Here is a 16,605-nt window from a genome sequence, read left to right as displayed (position 1 = left end):
GAGGAAACGGGCTCCCATACCCTTCAGTCCGTAAAAACCTAAAATAAAAATTAAACAGTATATGTTTTTTAGAGCTTTGTAAACTACACTGGCTCATCATCTTAGTACACTACAAAAAACAGCCTTTTCTGCCCATTTCCAGTAAAATAAATATATCTGAACATTCTTAAACAAGAAGCGTAACAGCTTGTTTTCAGAGAACATAACTATTCTTGTTATTCAGTCAAATTGTTTATTGTTATAAATTTTTTTATGAATAAAAGAAGAATAAACAACCTGACACACGTTCTCTGAAAACATGTCATATCTTACACAATTAACAAAAAACTTATAGTAGCTCAAATGAACAAGCTCTCGTCAAAAAAGTGCATAATTACCTAACTGTAATAATGAACAACTTCAAAAACACAACAGGGATCAGGAAGAGACACTGAGAGTTGATATTTGTCATATTTTAAACAAGTTAAGTCCACAATTCATTTATTTTTTAGTTTTGTTTTAGGTTTTATGTTGTGGAATTTGTGAATGTTTATGCAAAAAAAAAAAATTCAATAACAATCAAATAAATCTAATTAAATTTGAAATATTTTACCCATTAAAAAAGAAAATCAAGTAACTTCTTTCAACAATGTTTACAGTTTTTAAGACAAGAATACTTATTAATAAAATGTTTGGTACAGTGCTAATCATGGGAGAAGCTGTGTTGTCACTCAAAAGTGAAGCCCAAGATGAACCACAGTTCCAGCAACATTCAGTGCCTGAACGAGTTTCCTTTTTTTCAGATAATATCGATCATCTGGAGTTCAGATGAGCTGAAGTACGGTCACTTTTGGAGATTGTGATTTACTTTCAAAGTCACATATATTCCATTTTGTACCTCTCACTCTCCTGACCCCATTCGCATAAACTGGAGAAAAACTCACACTGACTAATACCATAGCCCTCTGCCCCCTGAGTTCACACATTAATCTAACACGTCAACGTCAGCTCTCTGTCACACGCACACACGTGTACACCACAGACACGTGACCCCCACAAATAGCACATACCTCACCTCCCTGCAGTGCCAGCTCCTGCTCTTTAGAGAAACAGCTGTCCGCTATAAACCCACACCTTCTCTTCAAACATCTGGAGTGCTGGGATTCACAGCTTTATAAATGTGTGTGCTGACTTTGATGAGCAAAGGCGTCCCATTTAGCAGCTTCCTTTAAAACTCCCATAGATGGCCGCCCACTGTGTCAGGATGAGGATATTAGCCTGTCAATGAGGTGTAAACTTTGTCACAATGCTACAGTTGGCTTCAAGAGAACATTAAAGGGGAGAATGGTGTTACTCAAGGTTGCTTCACACATAACATCCCACCTCTGTGAGGAAACGGATATGAAGCTGTTATGGCTCTGTAAAATTCTATACCACCTAGTAAGCTGCGGTCATCATATTTGGCTTTGAGTCAGCGCTTACGAGAAGGTTTCTTTTATTGCACGAATGCGGAGTGTCATTCATCTCCAGGTTTTTTTGTAAAACCCTCTATGCCGTCAAAATATCATGAGCCCCATATGAATGGCATATTTCCAGTGAACGCATATAATCCGATCCACATTATGGAGAGCATAGAGGTTCCAAGTTGCACCGCTTGGACAAGAAACACACGGTGAGGTTTTATTCACTGGAAAAGTTTCCACTGGCAGTTGCTGTGCATTGATATGATCTGTCCTTCCTCACAGACATTATCTTGTCTTCCACAGGCTCCTCCTATCATCCATTCTGATCTAAAGCATTCACTCAAAGATTGAGAGAACTTCTCCAGACAGACGTAACTTAAATCTCACTAAATCCACACATGCAGCAAATTACCCCATTCTGACAGCCGCAGTCAATCCAGGATATTTACTTTCTTACTTCTAAGCACAGAGTACACAATGACAAAGTGTCTGAGAGGATTAAAAAAAAGGAAACTCCAAAAAAATGCTCCTTCCATCAGCCCTCCACCCCTCACTCACCCCAATCCCTCTCTTCTCTCTGTCACTCTTTTCTCTGTCAAATCAATGCCACCATATCTGTTTTGCTGGCACATCACAGAGCGCACAGTATATAATCCCTGGCAGTTTAATGGCAAACCCCTTTTTTCATTTAGTCTTCCCACATGCGAGCCGTGTTTATAGATAGAATCTGCCTGCAGACTGAGATCAACACATATCAGAACGTTGCCACACACATACACACTCATCGCAGAGAAGAGAGATGTCAAAATAATGTCCCCATATAGGCCCTGTCACCGAAGTGAGATCATTTTAACATGCCACCCAAAAATTCTCATCATATTTTATATATAAAAACAAAACATCCTACCACAGCGGGTGAGCAATGTGTAGGACAAAAATATATTTTTTGTATTCAAGTAAGATATTTGCTTTTTAGATAGCAGCCATATATCTAAGATGGATCAGAAAAGATTTATGATGGCATTACACCTAGATGGGACATCAACTGATCATAGTGACACAATGCTAAAAGATCTAACAGACAGCATTCCTGTTGTAGCTCACACAACAGAATTCGATTAAAGGTATAGTTCACACAGAAATAAAATTCATCACCATTTACTCATTCTCATGTCATTCCAAACCAGTTGTTGCTTGCTTTCTTCTGTTAAACACAAAAGAAGATATTTTTAAGATGCCTCTCCTTCTCTCTGTTTGTTTGTTGTTGTGAGACAATGGTGTCCAATGTTGTTTTGGACCCTACTGATTTTCACTGTATGAAAAAAATCTGTTGTTATTGTTAACTGAAACTATTAAAAGACATTTTTGTTCATTGAAAAAAAGCAGAAATAACAACTATTATGTAAAATGATACTTACAAAAAAATAATTGCCTTGACAAAAGAAAAAGTTTTAAGTACCAAAACAAATTAAAATTAAAACAAAAACTTAAAATATAAAATGCAATTAAAAATACTAATAAAGATTAGAATAATAATATGTAAATAATACTACAAATTCACTGTGACAAACAAATTCTTAAAAATATTATCTTTTGTGCTCAGCAGAAGAAATAGAGTTTACAGACTTGGTGTCAGACTCAGTACACGACAGAATTTTCATTTTTGTGTGAACTATCCCTTTAAGCTTTCCTGTTTCCACCAAGTGAGCCCTATCCTACAAAAAAAAAAAAAACATGCATGATAGTGAAATCAATCATATTCCGTCGTGATTTAAATCAGGTTAAAATATTTTTCCCTTGAATTGAAGAAGAATGGGGGTGTAGGTGTAGGTGAAAATATGGATAGAGACTTCAAAAAAAGAACGAAAAAAGCTAAAGTTAACAAAGAGAAAAGGATTAAGTGCATTCTCTGTGGAGAAAAGAAAAGAGGGAATTGGTGGAGGAGTGGAACAGAGGAAAGAAGGGGAGATAAGGAGGAGGATAGGCCGTCTTCGCTCTACCCTGTGGGAAGAGATTTGGGTGGAGAACCTCCCTCGTATCCACACACGGGGAAGGCGAATGTGCGTTTTTTCCCCTGCCGCATCTGTGCAAGAGCATGTGTGCGTTTTATATCTACAGAGAAATGTGATTTATATTTTGGAACTTTGATCTCCTAAAAGGCTTTGAGATTTACACAACAATAATTCTTCTTGGCCAGCGCTGAGATAAATGATGTGCCTATGGCAGAAGTCCAGAGCAGATTTTAATAGACTGTAGGGAGAGGGGCTGGAAACAGAAGACATTCACCCTGCATGTATCTGACAGGCTCGCACAGACTACGGCGCACACTGGAAAGAGTCAGAGGTTAAAACAGTGTATAAATATCATAGGTAATAAAAAGCAAGGGCAGGGAGACTGCTGAATAAGATTACAGGCATCCTGTCTTTCTCATCGCTGCTTTAAAACGAGCCAGTTAAGACCCTCATGTTTAACAAATGTTAATGGACACAAATGATAGCTTTAGCTCTGTTTGTGGAAGGAAGAGGGGTCATATATTGTAAACCTCAAGTTTTTTAAGCATACGAAGGTCAAAGGCCTTTTACAAGCTCTAAAATAAAGACAGGAAGGGAAGCTATTGAGGTTAATGGAACAAAATGGCTACCAGCATCTGGTTAAAACATTTCAACCGGCATTCCTGACAGTAGAGTACAGCGCTAGCAACACCGAGATCATGGGTTTGATTCCTAGGGAATGCATACATTTGATAAAATGCATATCTTAAACACAATGCAAGTAGGGTTGGGTATCGTTTGAATATTTTCAATTCCAGTTCCAAATATTTCGATATAAAACATGTTTATGCTGTGTCTCTTTTCGCAAAACATTTAATTGCTGCTGAATACCCTGAACAAAAACCAGCCGGTTACATAAAAACTGGACTCGATTCAGAGCTGTTTGTGTGCAAAATAGAGATGCACGATTCTGGATAAATTTAGACTTTTTTTAAATGGATGTTGTGTTGAAATTCATTTTTGATCATTAATGAAGTACTCTCTATAAGTAAGTACATACAACATCCATATTTTGGAATATGTTTTGACCAAAGATATAACAACAAAAGTTACCAAAACAATTTATTTTCACTTGAAAAGACTCACCCATTTCATAGTTCTCCACCATTTTCTTCATGACCTCCTGTTGCCCTTGTGGGAAGTGTTACTGGTTGCACACTTTATTATTGCTCTTTACTATATCAATAAAAATCTGTAATAAAAAAAGTTCCAAAATGAACCATAATTTGCCCTCTATCCTGTCATTTAAACATGTATGACTTTTCTTCTTTGGAACACAAAACAATACTGCATATCAGTGATATCAATAAAAAAGACAAAATATAGAAAGTCATACAGGTTTGGAATGACATGAGGGTCAATAAATTATACCAGTGAACTTTTTGAGTAAACTATCTCTTTAAGGTCTTAAAAATGAGCACAAAGGCATGTAGGGTAAAAGTCACAAGCATTTAATTTAGACACATACTAGTCTCCAAGTCTTCAGACAGGCGAGTGTGAAGACAGACAGAAAAAGAGAGAGAAAAGGCGGTGGGAGGGGGAAGACATAAACGAAGACAGAGAGAGCACGAGCGCCAGTCTTTTGTCGTTTCATGTGTAATTTGTGCTCTCCTTCACCTTTCGCTGAGGGACTGTTTCTGTCAGGAGAGGAATGCTCTCCAGCAGCTCCGAGAATGGATGACTGACAGGCAGCTCTAGGTTTGGTTTCAATAACACCGAGCACAAACACTGTAAATTTACAGCTACGGATGACTCTCTGAAAAGATCACCCAAATCTCAGCAGTCATAACTCATTCTCTCTCGCTCTTTCCCCACCTCTCACTCTCTCAGTGTAGCAGCTGGTTGTACTCAGTATTGGGCCTGACACGGCACTTTGAAATAGCAATCAATGCCTTTATACTGCAGGGAGGACACGTAAAAGTGTCACGGCCAGAATATACGGCACCGTATTTCATCGCGTTTCTCTATTTTTAAACGCTGAGTTATGGTGGTGGAAATGTGTACCTATTAAAGGTGATATGATGTATTCTCTGCCTTGTTCTGAGGCTCATTCATCAAGTGGGGACCGAAAAGAAAACTGCACCCACTTCTTCACCCTCTTCCCTTCCCTCTTCCTCTCCTCCAGCTCCCCGGTTCTAGCGGCCTGTCGAGGGTAATTTATAGCAAGCAGGCAGTGTAACCTTCTGGCAGGCTTTGTGGAAGAAGCTTGTGTGCTCTCTCTCTTGGCAACTAATAACCTTTTATAAGGCTCAAACTTGGCCAGGTCATTGGACACGGGAGACAAATCCAGACAGGACCAGAAATGTAAAATGCGAATGAACTTGAGTTTTCTCTCTACAGAGAAACAAAATCAAACGAATCATGGAAAACCAGGGGAACTGTGTCTAAACGAAATGGCAAAAGACTTTAGTGAGGACGGCAATGACAATTTTAGCACAACATCATCTGATGTTCTTTACTACACTCTAAAAAATGCTGGGTAAAATATGGACAAACCCAGCTATCGAGTTGCTTTGACCCAGTGGTTGGGTTACCTCCCAGAAGGTTGGGTTAAACATTTCACCCCGCAGCTGGGTTGTTTTGACCATATTTCACTCAGCGATGGGTTGTATTTAACCCAGCATTTTATGTGCGATTTAGTGTCGCACAAAAAGACAGTGAAATAGGAAGGGGAAAGCGTTTTAGCGATACTGCAAGAGTTAGCTATTGCTAGCTTACACTTAACATAGCATCTGAAATGAGTATGCACAAATGACTTTATAATGATCTTGTACAGTGAGGCAGTTCAGTTCACTTCTTCCTCTGCTATATTTCCCATCATTTATTAGGCCATTTTATTTAGGAACCGGATAGAAAATTCATTCTCTTTTATTTTTACATTTAAAACCATTATACAGTTGGAATGTTAAAATAATATAAAATTATGACAGCCTAGAGGACATAATAAAAAAAAAAATCATAATATCCTGTTTCTCGAGTAAGCTCGCATGTAAGTTAGACCAAAAGTTTTGAGATCCGTTTCCTTATCCAGTTTGTCTTATGCGTTCCTCAGTTGTGACCTCGTCTTGACAGGTGAACAGTGCGAGATTAATGAGGTGGGCGGAGCAGTATACTAAACGTTTGTTTGAAGTGACAAGGCTGATAGGTGTTGATTTACTTACACGCTGATAGGCTTTTAATTGAGCGCCTCCATCTCTCATCACATCAAAGTCACTGTGACCGACAGGGCGCTCCTCCATACCGCGGGCCGTGATGACTGGCAGCTGACACTCTGCCAGAGTTTTTCCACACGCCTTTAAATCTCACTCCATAAATTCATTCTAATCCTGTATTATTAAATATAACACAGCAATACAAACAAGAATACAGATTATGGTACGACGGGTCTAAAAAACAGAAACAGTGTTCTATCTGGTCCCAAAGTGTAAGAATAGAATATATATTTAAAAAACTATTTAAATAATATTAACATTTATAATGCTTTCAAAATTGTTACAAAACGCATAAGAAATTACAAAAAAATCATTTATTGATATATTTGAATTGAATAGTGATGAAAAAAATGCGTTATTGAATGGTGAATGATGTGCTCTCCTGTATTTTATTCTAACAGCTATTAATAAATGGTGTAAAAAAGAATGCCTTCTGTAATGAAGAAAATGCACCATCATGTAGTTGTCAGTATATGAATATATGATGTAATCTTATTTTCAGAATTGATGGAGGACTCCAGGGAGGTGATGAAGGAAAACATCTGTGTTTTTACTGCAGTTTTCACAAGCCGCCAAGAACTGGGCTGTTGAGTTGTTATTGTTCAGGCAGCAAGTTTTCATATTTTCCTTATGTGCGACACAATGACATAACCTGCTTAGAGATCAACTGGCAAGCGCTTGAGCCTTGTCAGTCAACTGTGAGCTGATTGACAAGACTAACACAGGCTAGGTCAGTATCATCTTTTTCTTTGACGTCTGCTTTGTGTGAAAAAGTTAATTATTTCTTTGCGCGCCAGTGAGTATGACTCAGAAATGAAATGTGGGAATGAGCGTGGAACTTGTGAACTCTAAAAAGTGAATCAGACTTGCCTGAGGAACAGAGAGATTTCATTTGCCCAATGCATTACTAAAATGGAACGTGTCATGAGCCTCATGAATGGAGTGACTGTTGCTCCACACTAGCATTTTCTGGGCCAGCAACAGATAAAAAACACCTTTTGATGTCTGCTTAGATTTCACACAACAATATAGAGCAATCTGATTTGTGGCTCTGCTGTGTGTAGCCGGGTAGTTCTCCCACCCCTCCTGATAACTTCACCATGCAGAGGACAATGGGACCTTTTGTTTGAGCAAGAAGGGTGCATTTAAGTTCATTGTGTGTGTGTGGGTGTGTGTGTGTGTGTGTGTGTGCGCTTGTGTGTTTAGGTGCATATGACATGTTTGAAAGCTAAATAAAGATCTGTCATTAACTGTAGGGCATGTACATAATCACTCTGAGATAATCAGTGAGACAGGAAGATGAGTAGATCTGCCAGGCCCTTGATCACAGTGGCGACAAGAGAGCCGAGCCATTAAGCCTGTGAGAGCACTCAACATCACCGATATCATGAAAAAAATGGAAATAAGCTTTTACTGGGTATATAACTATTACTCAAGTCTAACTCATCCATCTTATTGTACGATATTCCATTCCGTCACATCATGTGCATGTGGTTTCACACAAATATTTATCCTGTCATCTCACCATCACTCACATCTTTGGATCAGAGAGACTCAAGATGTTCAAGTCTGATTATACCAAAACACAGAGATGAGTCATTAAATCAACCTGAGAAGCTCCCATTCTCCGAGGATTCTGGGAAGAGCCTTTTGTGCCATTTGTTCCCCCTGCATGCGTGTATGTTGTGTGCTCTATTCACACCGAACTAAATAAATCTTCTTTCTCTGCTCTTTTTTTGGCTCTGTTTGTGATACGTTCCTCATTTGATAAGCTCTCTCTATCATCTCCTCCACACGCACAAACATTACTCTTAGAAATACTTCACAGTGGAACAGTGCACTTTTAAATATCTGATTCTAAAAATCTCACAGTCACTCCGAAGGATTGTGAGGTTTGTGAAAGCAAAGAGAGAAAGGGAGTGCTACGTTTTACAGTTCTCTAGGGTTGGTCTCACATGTCAGCTACACTCCATAAAGCTGTCCTGTCCCTCTTTTTTCACTGGATTATTATTTCTGGAGAACAGAGCAGGCATGAGCAGCAGACTCGCTGCCTCTGGGCTCCCTTTTCATACCACTCACCTCATAAATCAGTCACAGGTAATTAAATGCAAGTGATTTGCATCCTTTTTGTTTCTCTCGGTCTGTACCAAAGAGTGACAAACTGTTCTGTGCCAGTCAAGTATAAAAATATAACACCAGTTTTTTTTAGCAGACAAAACAAGGCATTTTAGTTTTAATTAAATTAATTTTTATTTTTGTACTTTAATCTTTTCTTTTTCCCATGTGCATGTCCATGTTACATATTTTTGGTTAAATATGTAACATGGACTGTTACATAGTCCATTTGCTGTTTCGCATTAACATGAATGATGGCCTGCTATAAAATTCCGGTAGGTTTTCTGCTCTTCAGTAATCTGTTCTGAGTGACCTCTCACAAGAAACAGTGAGGGATGTGAGTGGGCTACGGTTAAGCAGGATGTCTAGCCTCTGCTTTTAGACCTTTGTTTAGTCAAAGTTATGGTAAAGCCCCGTGCTTTGATACAGTCATGCATAGGCGAACGCCTTGGGGCTTAACAGGGATTGGTCAGACAGGCCTCTTAAAGAGGAGGCCTGCCCCTTAAAATCCACAACAGGAAATGACAATCCGTCATTTATACGTCAAAACAGCTGTTAGCAGCCCACTTCAAGGCCAGACTTGAAAGGAGCTGTTCCCCGTTGTTCCAGCCCGCCCTCAGTTCTTTCTCTCACTCTCTTTCTCTTTTTTTTTATTTTCCCTTCCTCCTCCTCTAGGGTGCCTTTAAACTCCCTCCATTCCACCCACACCTTTGCCCCCTGCCAAACTTACTTATCCTGAAAATGTTTTTGTAAGGCAATCCATCTTAATTCTAAACCATTGGAATTCTAAGATTTGAGGTTTTCGTTTTTTTTTCGCATTTTCAAGAAGGCAGCGATCCTTCATTTTCTTTGCAGTCCTAAGAATACAACAATGGTTACACCCTGTGATTCTGGGTTTCTGACTAGAAACATCATTTCTAGACAAACGGAAACATGCCAGACATCTCAACCAAACTTTACGGAGTGGCAACAGGGATGGATCGACTGTAAAAGCAGGAAAAAAAACCCCCGTCTACCTGCATTAATACACTCGTTGACAGGTTAGACCACACCTGTCATAACCTGAAGTATCTGTTTGTGTGGGGCAAAGACAACTGATCTGTTCAAAGGAAGTGATCGCATCATATCACTTAACCCTGAGCTAATCTGAATTTGAATGTTCCTGTAGTTTTTCAGATTTGCACAGGCATTACAGACTCCTGTATAGGTGGCAAGTGATGGATGACACTAATAATGACAAAGCAAACAGCAGGGCTGTTGACAGAAGGAGAGGTGACTTCATACAACCATCGCTGCCATCTCTCAACACACACATGTGCACACACACACACACACACATGCAGAATGTTAAATGATTTTAGACGCCGCGGGTAAAGAGTTCCTTGTTTAACAATGGCAGATGCTCCTGTATGTTGACTCGACAATGTGTAGTTCCTGAATAAATAAGACAACGAGGGTTTAAAACTTAACAAACAATATATTTTGAGATGGATCTTTGTGTCGTGAGACAGAGTGACAGTTTAATCAACTTAGCTTTGATGTGCAAGACAGAAATAACTGTTATGTATGATTGAGAGCGGTTTAATACTTTGCCACTCCAGTCAACTTTGATCGTCTGTACGTACTTGTGAAAGTGTGGGAGGCTGTTTGTGTGTGTGTGCTGTATGTGGGATCTAAAATGACAGGTTGCTGACAAGCTTAAAACTCTTTCTGCCTCTGAAATGCAGTGTCCCGAGGCTTTCATTCCTCCCTGCACACCATTATTAAATGAATATTCACCTCTGCCACCCAGATACGTGAGACAAAGCCCTGCAAACACAGGTTTGCCTGTGGCTCCTCCTCTCCCTAGGTCAACAGTTCATGCATTCTGTCTTTTTGTCATTTTTATTACACTAAGGCAGGCAACATCACCTTTCAAGAAGCTTCCCAGGTGCTCTTTGTTTTTAACCCCGAGAACAGCTCCAGAGATCAGGCCTTTCTCATCTCTCTGACTCACCTGACAGGTATTACCATTCAGAGAAACATAAATATTCTCTCCCATCCATATGTTTACAGCACTGTGCAAATGGGGCAACTTTTATACTGTCAGTTTGTAATATGGCTCATCCTAAGGACAATGCATTATCAATACATAACAGCTAAATCAAATTAAATAATTCACACACACACACACACACACATATATATATGCAAGCTATCATATCATATTTGATTGCATACAGAAGTCACAAACAATTTTGTCAATACATGCAAGTTTGCTTCGCAAACACGCTTGCCAAAGTAATGTAATACAACTCAGTCCAATGTCTGAGGTTTAATAATACGCACTTTAAAGCACTTACGAAAAATCAAAGCCATTAAATATTCTGAACTTCAAAGTTACTTAGACACGAATTAGCACAGTCTCCCTGTAATAGCCTCTGTCAGGCTTCATTTTTCAATGATTAAGCCAATTCATTGCATAATTAAGTTAGCTAAATTACTTCAATGGCAAAGTAATATGGGATAATGTAATAAAGTTATTAACATTCCAGAACTAGAGGCGCACACACAAGCATGTACTGTTATTATGTATGAATGTATTGCTCAATATCATTTGACTTGTTTGACCTAAATAAGAAACTGCTACCACATTCTCAGCTTTTCCTTTTAACATAACGCTCTATTATTACAGTTAAGCTATACAGTAAAACTAGCATTGGCAGCATTAAATTAGAATTTTGTGTATAAGTGTGAAATACTCTTTAGATTATATTATTAATATAATGTTTGGACTTGCAAAGACAAATTATAGTAGTATGAATGTCATTTTGAACGACATGTATAAATACATCTGAATTAGTTTACTTATTATTAACTAGCAATGTTTGAAAAACTGTCAACTTAGTGATGAATCTATAATATCTTTGTTCACAAGGTGTTTCAATATTTATTCTTTAAAACTAACTAGAATGCATTACTCATATTTAAAATAACTACTAATCCAATAGTGACTATTTCAATAATGTAAATTCAAGCTTAGTAGCAGTCTGCATATTTACTAAAAAAATATTTATAAATGAGCCAACATCACCACAGATCCAAAGAACTCAGTGGCAAAAATGGCCACTTTTACATTAACACAGAACAGAATAAGAAAGACACTTGAAGTAAGGAATTAAGGAATTAATTACTAGTGTAAAGCCTACTCTAATTAAAGTTACTATTGTAATAAACAGTAAATACAAAATTAGCTACTCTTAATTGAAGTCATACTAAATTACTGGTGATTAAAAATTAACTATAAAAAAACACTATTAACAAAACTAGATAAGTAATAAAATAAACGTTAAAGCGCATGTCAGAGTCTTTGCATGTTTTGACACAGAACGAGCAAGCACTTGGCCAGCGGGTCAGGAGCGAGGAGCGAGGAGGAGTCTCCGCGTCTGTTGTGCCTACCCACTTATTACTAATGCAGATGCAGGCGATTGGACAGCGGCGGAGCGCTTTGAAGTTCTCCCTCAGATCTTCACTAGCAGAGTGTATATGCGCACGGAGGCTGTGGAGCACACACCGGAGCGCGCACAGACCAACGCAATGCCATTATTTGACACCATATTTCCCAGTAGTTCTCTTGCGTAGTTTCTTTCTTTTTATTTTACGACAAGTAAACAAGACTTCTCTTATATCTCTTACAAGTCGTCGTTTGCGCGTAAAGGACTCGCGATCGCTTTGGGGTTCAAGGCAACACTGATTCGGTGACGGAACGATGTGGAGACGGAGTGTACGTTCTTCATAGAGACTATAGCAGCTCTTTCTCTGGACTACACACAGAGTTGATGATTCAACGGGATATTTGACTGCAAGTAGAAAAGGATATAATGTCGTTTGGCTCTTTTTTGAAAACACTGGATATCTCTAAATGAAAACTGAAGGACACCCGCCCCGTCGCTGCCCTCGACAGGTCTCTGATCCGCCCCGATCCAGATGAGCGAACTGCCTCCTGGATTTGCAGTCAATTCACGGAACCAGCAGACCCTTAAAAGTCGTTTTATTAACAACGATAGTTCGCCCACCTGTTTAAGACCCCAAACCGACTTGATCGCCTCACTGCCGTACCGTGATCCCGCCCGTCAGGAAAAAAGGCTGCCTATACGGATTCTCAAAATGCTGACCGCTCACACAAGTCACATACTTCACCCAGAGTATCTCCAGCCGCTCAACTCCGCGCCAGTGAGCATCGAGGTACGAGTTACTCCTTTCTATTGCATCTGTTTCTTACTTCATTCTAATAAAACAAATAATATTTTCAGTGAGAAAAGCTGCTTGGTTGTCCGAGTTTGTGCGTTTCTTCTAAGTGAAAGGGTGTGTTAATAGATGTTTCGTGTGGGTTTGTACATCGTTTCTCAGTATTAGAGGTTATCTCGAGCGCCTCGAATTAATTCTATAATTCGGAATTCGCCAAGATTGCGATTCAGCGCCGATTTGAATGGATAGTCCGGATTTGAATGAGGCCGTGCTCCACTATCTGGCAGCATTTTAAGGTTTCACATTTCCTGATCGCTACTGACGTGTTTTTACGGTACTTATTTTTTTTTAAAGCATGTTTATCTGCCAGCTTTTCTTACATTTAAATAAAGCAATAGATTTTCATCAAGTAGCAGTGTACGACTGTTTATTAAATAAAACACTGCACCGCGTACTTTGTGTGTTTAGGTGCCGCAAAAACGATTTCAAAGCAATTTATTCCACCTAATATATTTAAAATGTGACTATGCCACGAAAACATCTCAATTAGCATTTTTGGACAATGTCACAGTTTCAAACCTCATCTAAATATAAACCAAATGATTTAATATTTTGTGAAGAAATATGAGCAATGTTGCAATCATTCAGCACATTGCCTAGAATTGGTTTTGAATTGGTCTTTTCTGTCAGTCCATGAGAAGGAAAAATAAAGAGTTAACCGTTAAATCTATTTTTTTCCCTATAGTTGGATGCTAAAAAGAGTCCCCTAGCATTGCTGGCCCAGACCTGCTCACAGATCGGTAAACCAGATCCTCCTCCCTCCTCTAAACTGGGATCCCTCTCCTCCAGCAGCCATGGAGACAAGGACAGCCGCTCCAGCCTGAAGCCTGCGGAGCATCAGAACCTAGATGACAAGTCCAGCTTTAAGCCTTACTCTAAAACTGGATCAGAATGCCGGAAGGATGGCGCTGGGATCAACAGCTCAGCAGATAAAGCGGGGTTCAGAGTGCCAAATAGCAGTTCTGCAGCTGTGACGTGCCCCTCTTTACCTCCTCATGCTCCCTCTCCACAGGCCAGCTCTCCTTCTCAGCAGACATCAGGACAGTCACACACACACCGGCAGTCTCAGTCTCCTGTATCGCAGAAACCAACGCATCTACAAACCTCCCACATGGACTCCAAAGCTGCAGGTTCAGACCTAGGGAACGACAGCAGCAGTGGTGGCGATCGCAATGGGAAAAAAGATTCAGACCACAGTAAATCTGGAAGCCTGGACATTGCACAGATCGCCAACTCCAGTCACGCACGTGCTAGTGCGAACTCCAGCAGTGCCAGCTCCTCCAGCAGTCCTCAACCTGACAGTAAGTCTGACGCCCCACACCCTCAGCCCAGCCTGGGCACGGGCCACATCGCCCCTGTGTCTCCCTTCAAACCAGGCCACTCGGTGTTTCCCCTCCCATCCTCCACCATGGGCTACCACGGCTCCATTGTCGGGGCCTATACCAGCTATCCTTCTCAGTTTGTGCCTGGGCTGGATCCCGCTAAATCTAGTTTAGTTGGTGCTGGGATGGGTGTTCCAGGAAAGCATCCCAGCTCCAGTCCTCTCACAGGGGCCTCGCCTCCCTCTTTCATGCAGGGGTTGTGCAGGGACCCATACTGCCTCACCTACCCCAATGCACCCCATCTCGGGGGCAGCAACTGCTCTTCCTGCGTACATGATCCATCATCTGCCCTAAAGACTGGCTTCCCTCTTATGTATCCCACCCATCACCTCCACTCCCTCCACCCCAGTTCTCTGTCCTCTAGCGCCACCTCTTCTCTGTCCCATCCTCTGTATACTTACGGTTTCATGCTGCCCAATGAAACGCTCCCTCATGCCTGTAACTGGGTCTCAGTGGGTGGCCCATGTGACAAACGCTTCACCACCTCAGAGGAACTCTTGGCCCATTTGCGTACGCACACGGCTCTGTCAGGTGTGGATGGGAAGCTGCTCTCCGGCTACCCTTCATCTGTCTCCTCTGCCGCTTCCTGCCACCTCCACCTGCCTCCTCCCAGCAGCCCAGGAGCCCTTCCCAGTTCCCTCTCCCTGCGTGGATCACCAGGGCTAGGTTTGGCACGGTATCACCCCTACGGAAAGGCACACTTGCCAGGAGCTCCATCCCTTCCTATGCACTCTCTCCCAGCCACAGCGCCCTACTATTCTCCCTATGCTCTATATGGCCAGAGACTGGGCCCAGCTTCAGCTCTTGGGTACCAGTGATTAAAAGACTTTGGACAGTGTAAAGATATTGGCATGAGCTCGCTGGCAAGCACAGGAACATGCAGGATTGCCCTAAAAAGAATGAAGCTTGGAATAGTTATATTCGCAATGAGGAATAAAATCTCATCTGCTTTGGATGACTGTTGCTTAATTAATGGTCACTCCAAATTTCAATTAGGATATTAGGGAACCCCTATGAACTTTAAGGTGGAGAGCGAATGAGAATGGCGGAACTCAGTTTATTTTATCTGATCAATTGTTTTTTTTTCAATTTACCAAAAGTGTATATTTATTTTTCACTTGAGCGCTTCACTTTTTGTTTTCTAAGTGACATTTACCGCCAAAATTTGTTCATTATCATTTTCACACAGGAGCAGTATTTTCACAGTATGAACATGATTGCTCCTTTCATACACTTTGTAATAATGCAATGTGTGCAACAACAGACTACGACATTGTCTCGCAGACATAAAATCTTTCTTTTAATGTCATTTTCTTTCATGCGTTAGATCTGTGCAACTCATTTTCTTTACTGGAGAACAGATGAGCATGACTCGGTCAACAGCTACCTTGTTCCTTATGATTTGGCGTTTATTTTGTACTTGTAAAGATCAAAGAATAAAAAACGGAAAGATGTGATATATTTTCTATTGTACCTGACTCTGCAAGCTGGGGATGGAAGTGGAGAGGGGAAAATAATTCAAATAAGAGTACTATGTTGTGATGGCAGCGCTATCCATTTAACAAAGTCTTATTTTGTGTAATAAATGATACTTGATTACATTTATAGATGTCCCTCGCTTCTCTTGCATATACGTTTCTTACACTCTTAATAACACGCATGCTTTCCCATATGTAATTTTGAGCAAAAGTTAGGCAGTTAACAGTCACACTTTGAAGAAGTGTACACACTGATCTCAAAAACTAATATATATATATATTTCTGCTACATATATATTAGACCTATCATAAATGCATATTTACACAATTACAGATTTTTTTTGTTTGGGTTGGTATTTAAAAAAAGAATTGCACTTTCACTTGAGCAACTAATCTTTGACTTTAGCTTCTACACTACTGACAGTTTTGTTCCCTATTAGTTCTAGCTATTAACACAAAATAAGGTCCTCTGTCTGTTTACTGTTCTGCTCGTAATGTGAAAGTGCAGTGTTAGTCACTGCTGCTTGTTTGTGCCTCTGCAGCATTGTGTAAAGAGCTGCCTCAGCACAAGGAAGTATTGGGTCTTAAATACAGCTCAATGATAGCCTGGTAATAACCCATGGGAGCCATGCACTCAC

At 40.2% G+C, this 16,605-nt stretch overlaps 1 protein-coding gene across 1 annotated transcript; it reads left to right on the top strand.

Moving 5' to 3' along the window:
- The first annotated feature begins 12,330 nt into the window (after window positions 1-12,330).
- Window positions 12,331-16,093, top strand: LOC306871806 (zinc finger protein 703-like). Its single transcript, XM_079419977.1, has 2 exons — window positions 12,331-13,044; window positions 13,793-16,093. The coding sequence occupies exons 1-2, from the start codon at window positions 12,787-12,789 to the stop codon at window positions 15,305-15,307; spliced, it is 1,773 nt and encodes a 590-aa protein (XP_079276103.1). The 5' UTR covers window positions 12,331-12,786; the 3' UTR covers window positions 15,308-16,093.
- Window positions 16,094-16,605: the final 512 nt, after the last annotated feature.

Source organism: Barbus barbus (genome assembly GCF_936440315.1).
Source record: "Barbus barbus genome assembly, chromosome: 6".
NCBI classification, from domain to species: domain Eukaryota; kingdom Metazoa; phylum Chordata; class Actinopteri; order Cypriniformes; family Cyprinidae; genus Barbus; species Barbus barbus.
Note: the sequence above shows the minus strand (reverse complement) of the source record. Positions and strands in the feature narration are given on the sequence as shown.

What these genes read in the sequence shown, in the direction of transcription:
- LOC306871806 (XM_079419977.1), top strand. Translation starts at nt 12,787, where the DNA reads ATGAGCGAACTGCCTCCTGGATTTGCAGTCAATTCACGGAACCAGCAG. An exon ending in CCGCGCCAGTGAGCATCGAG is followed by an intron (nt 13,045 to 13,792) that starts GTACGAGTTACT and finishes TTTTCCCTATAG; the next exon opens with TTGGATGCTAAAAAGAGTCC.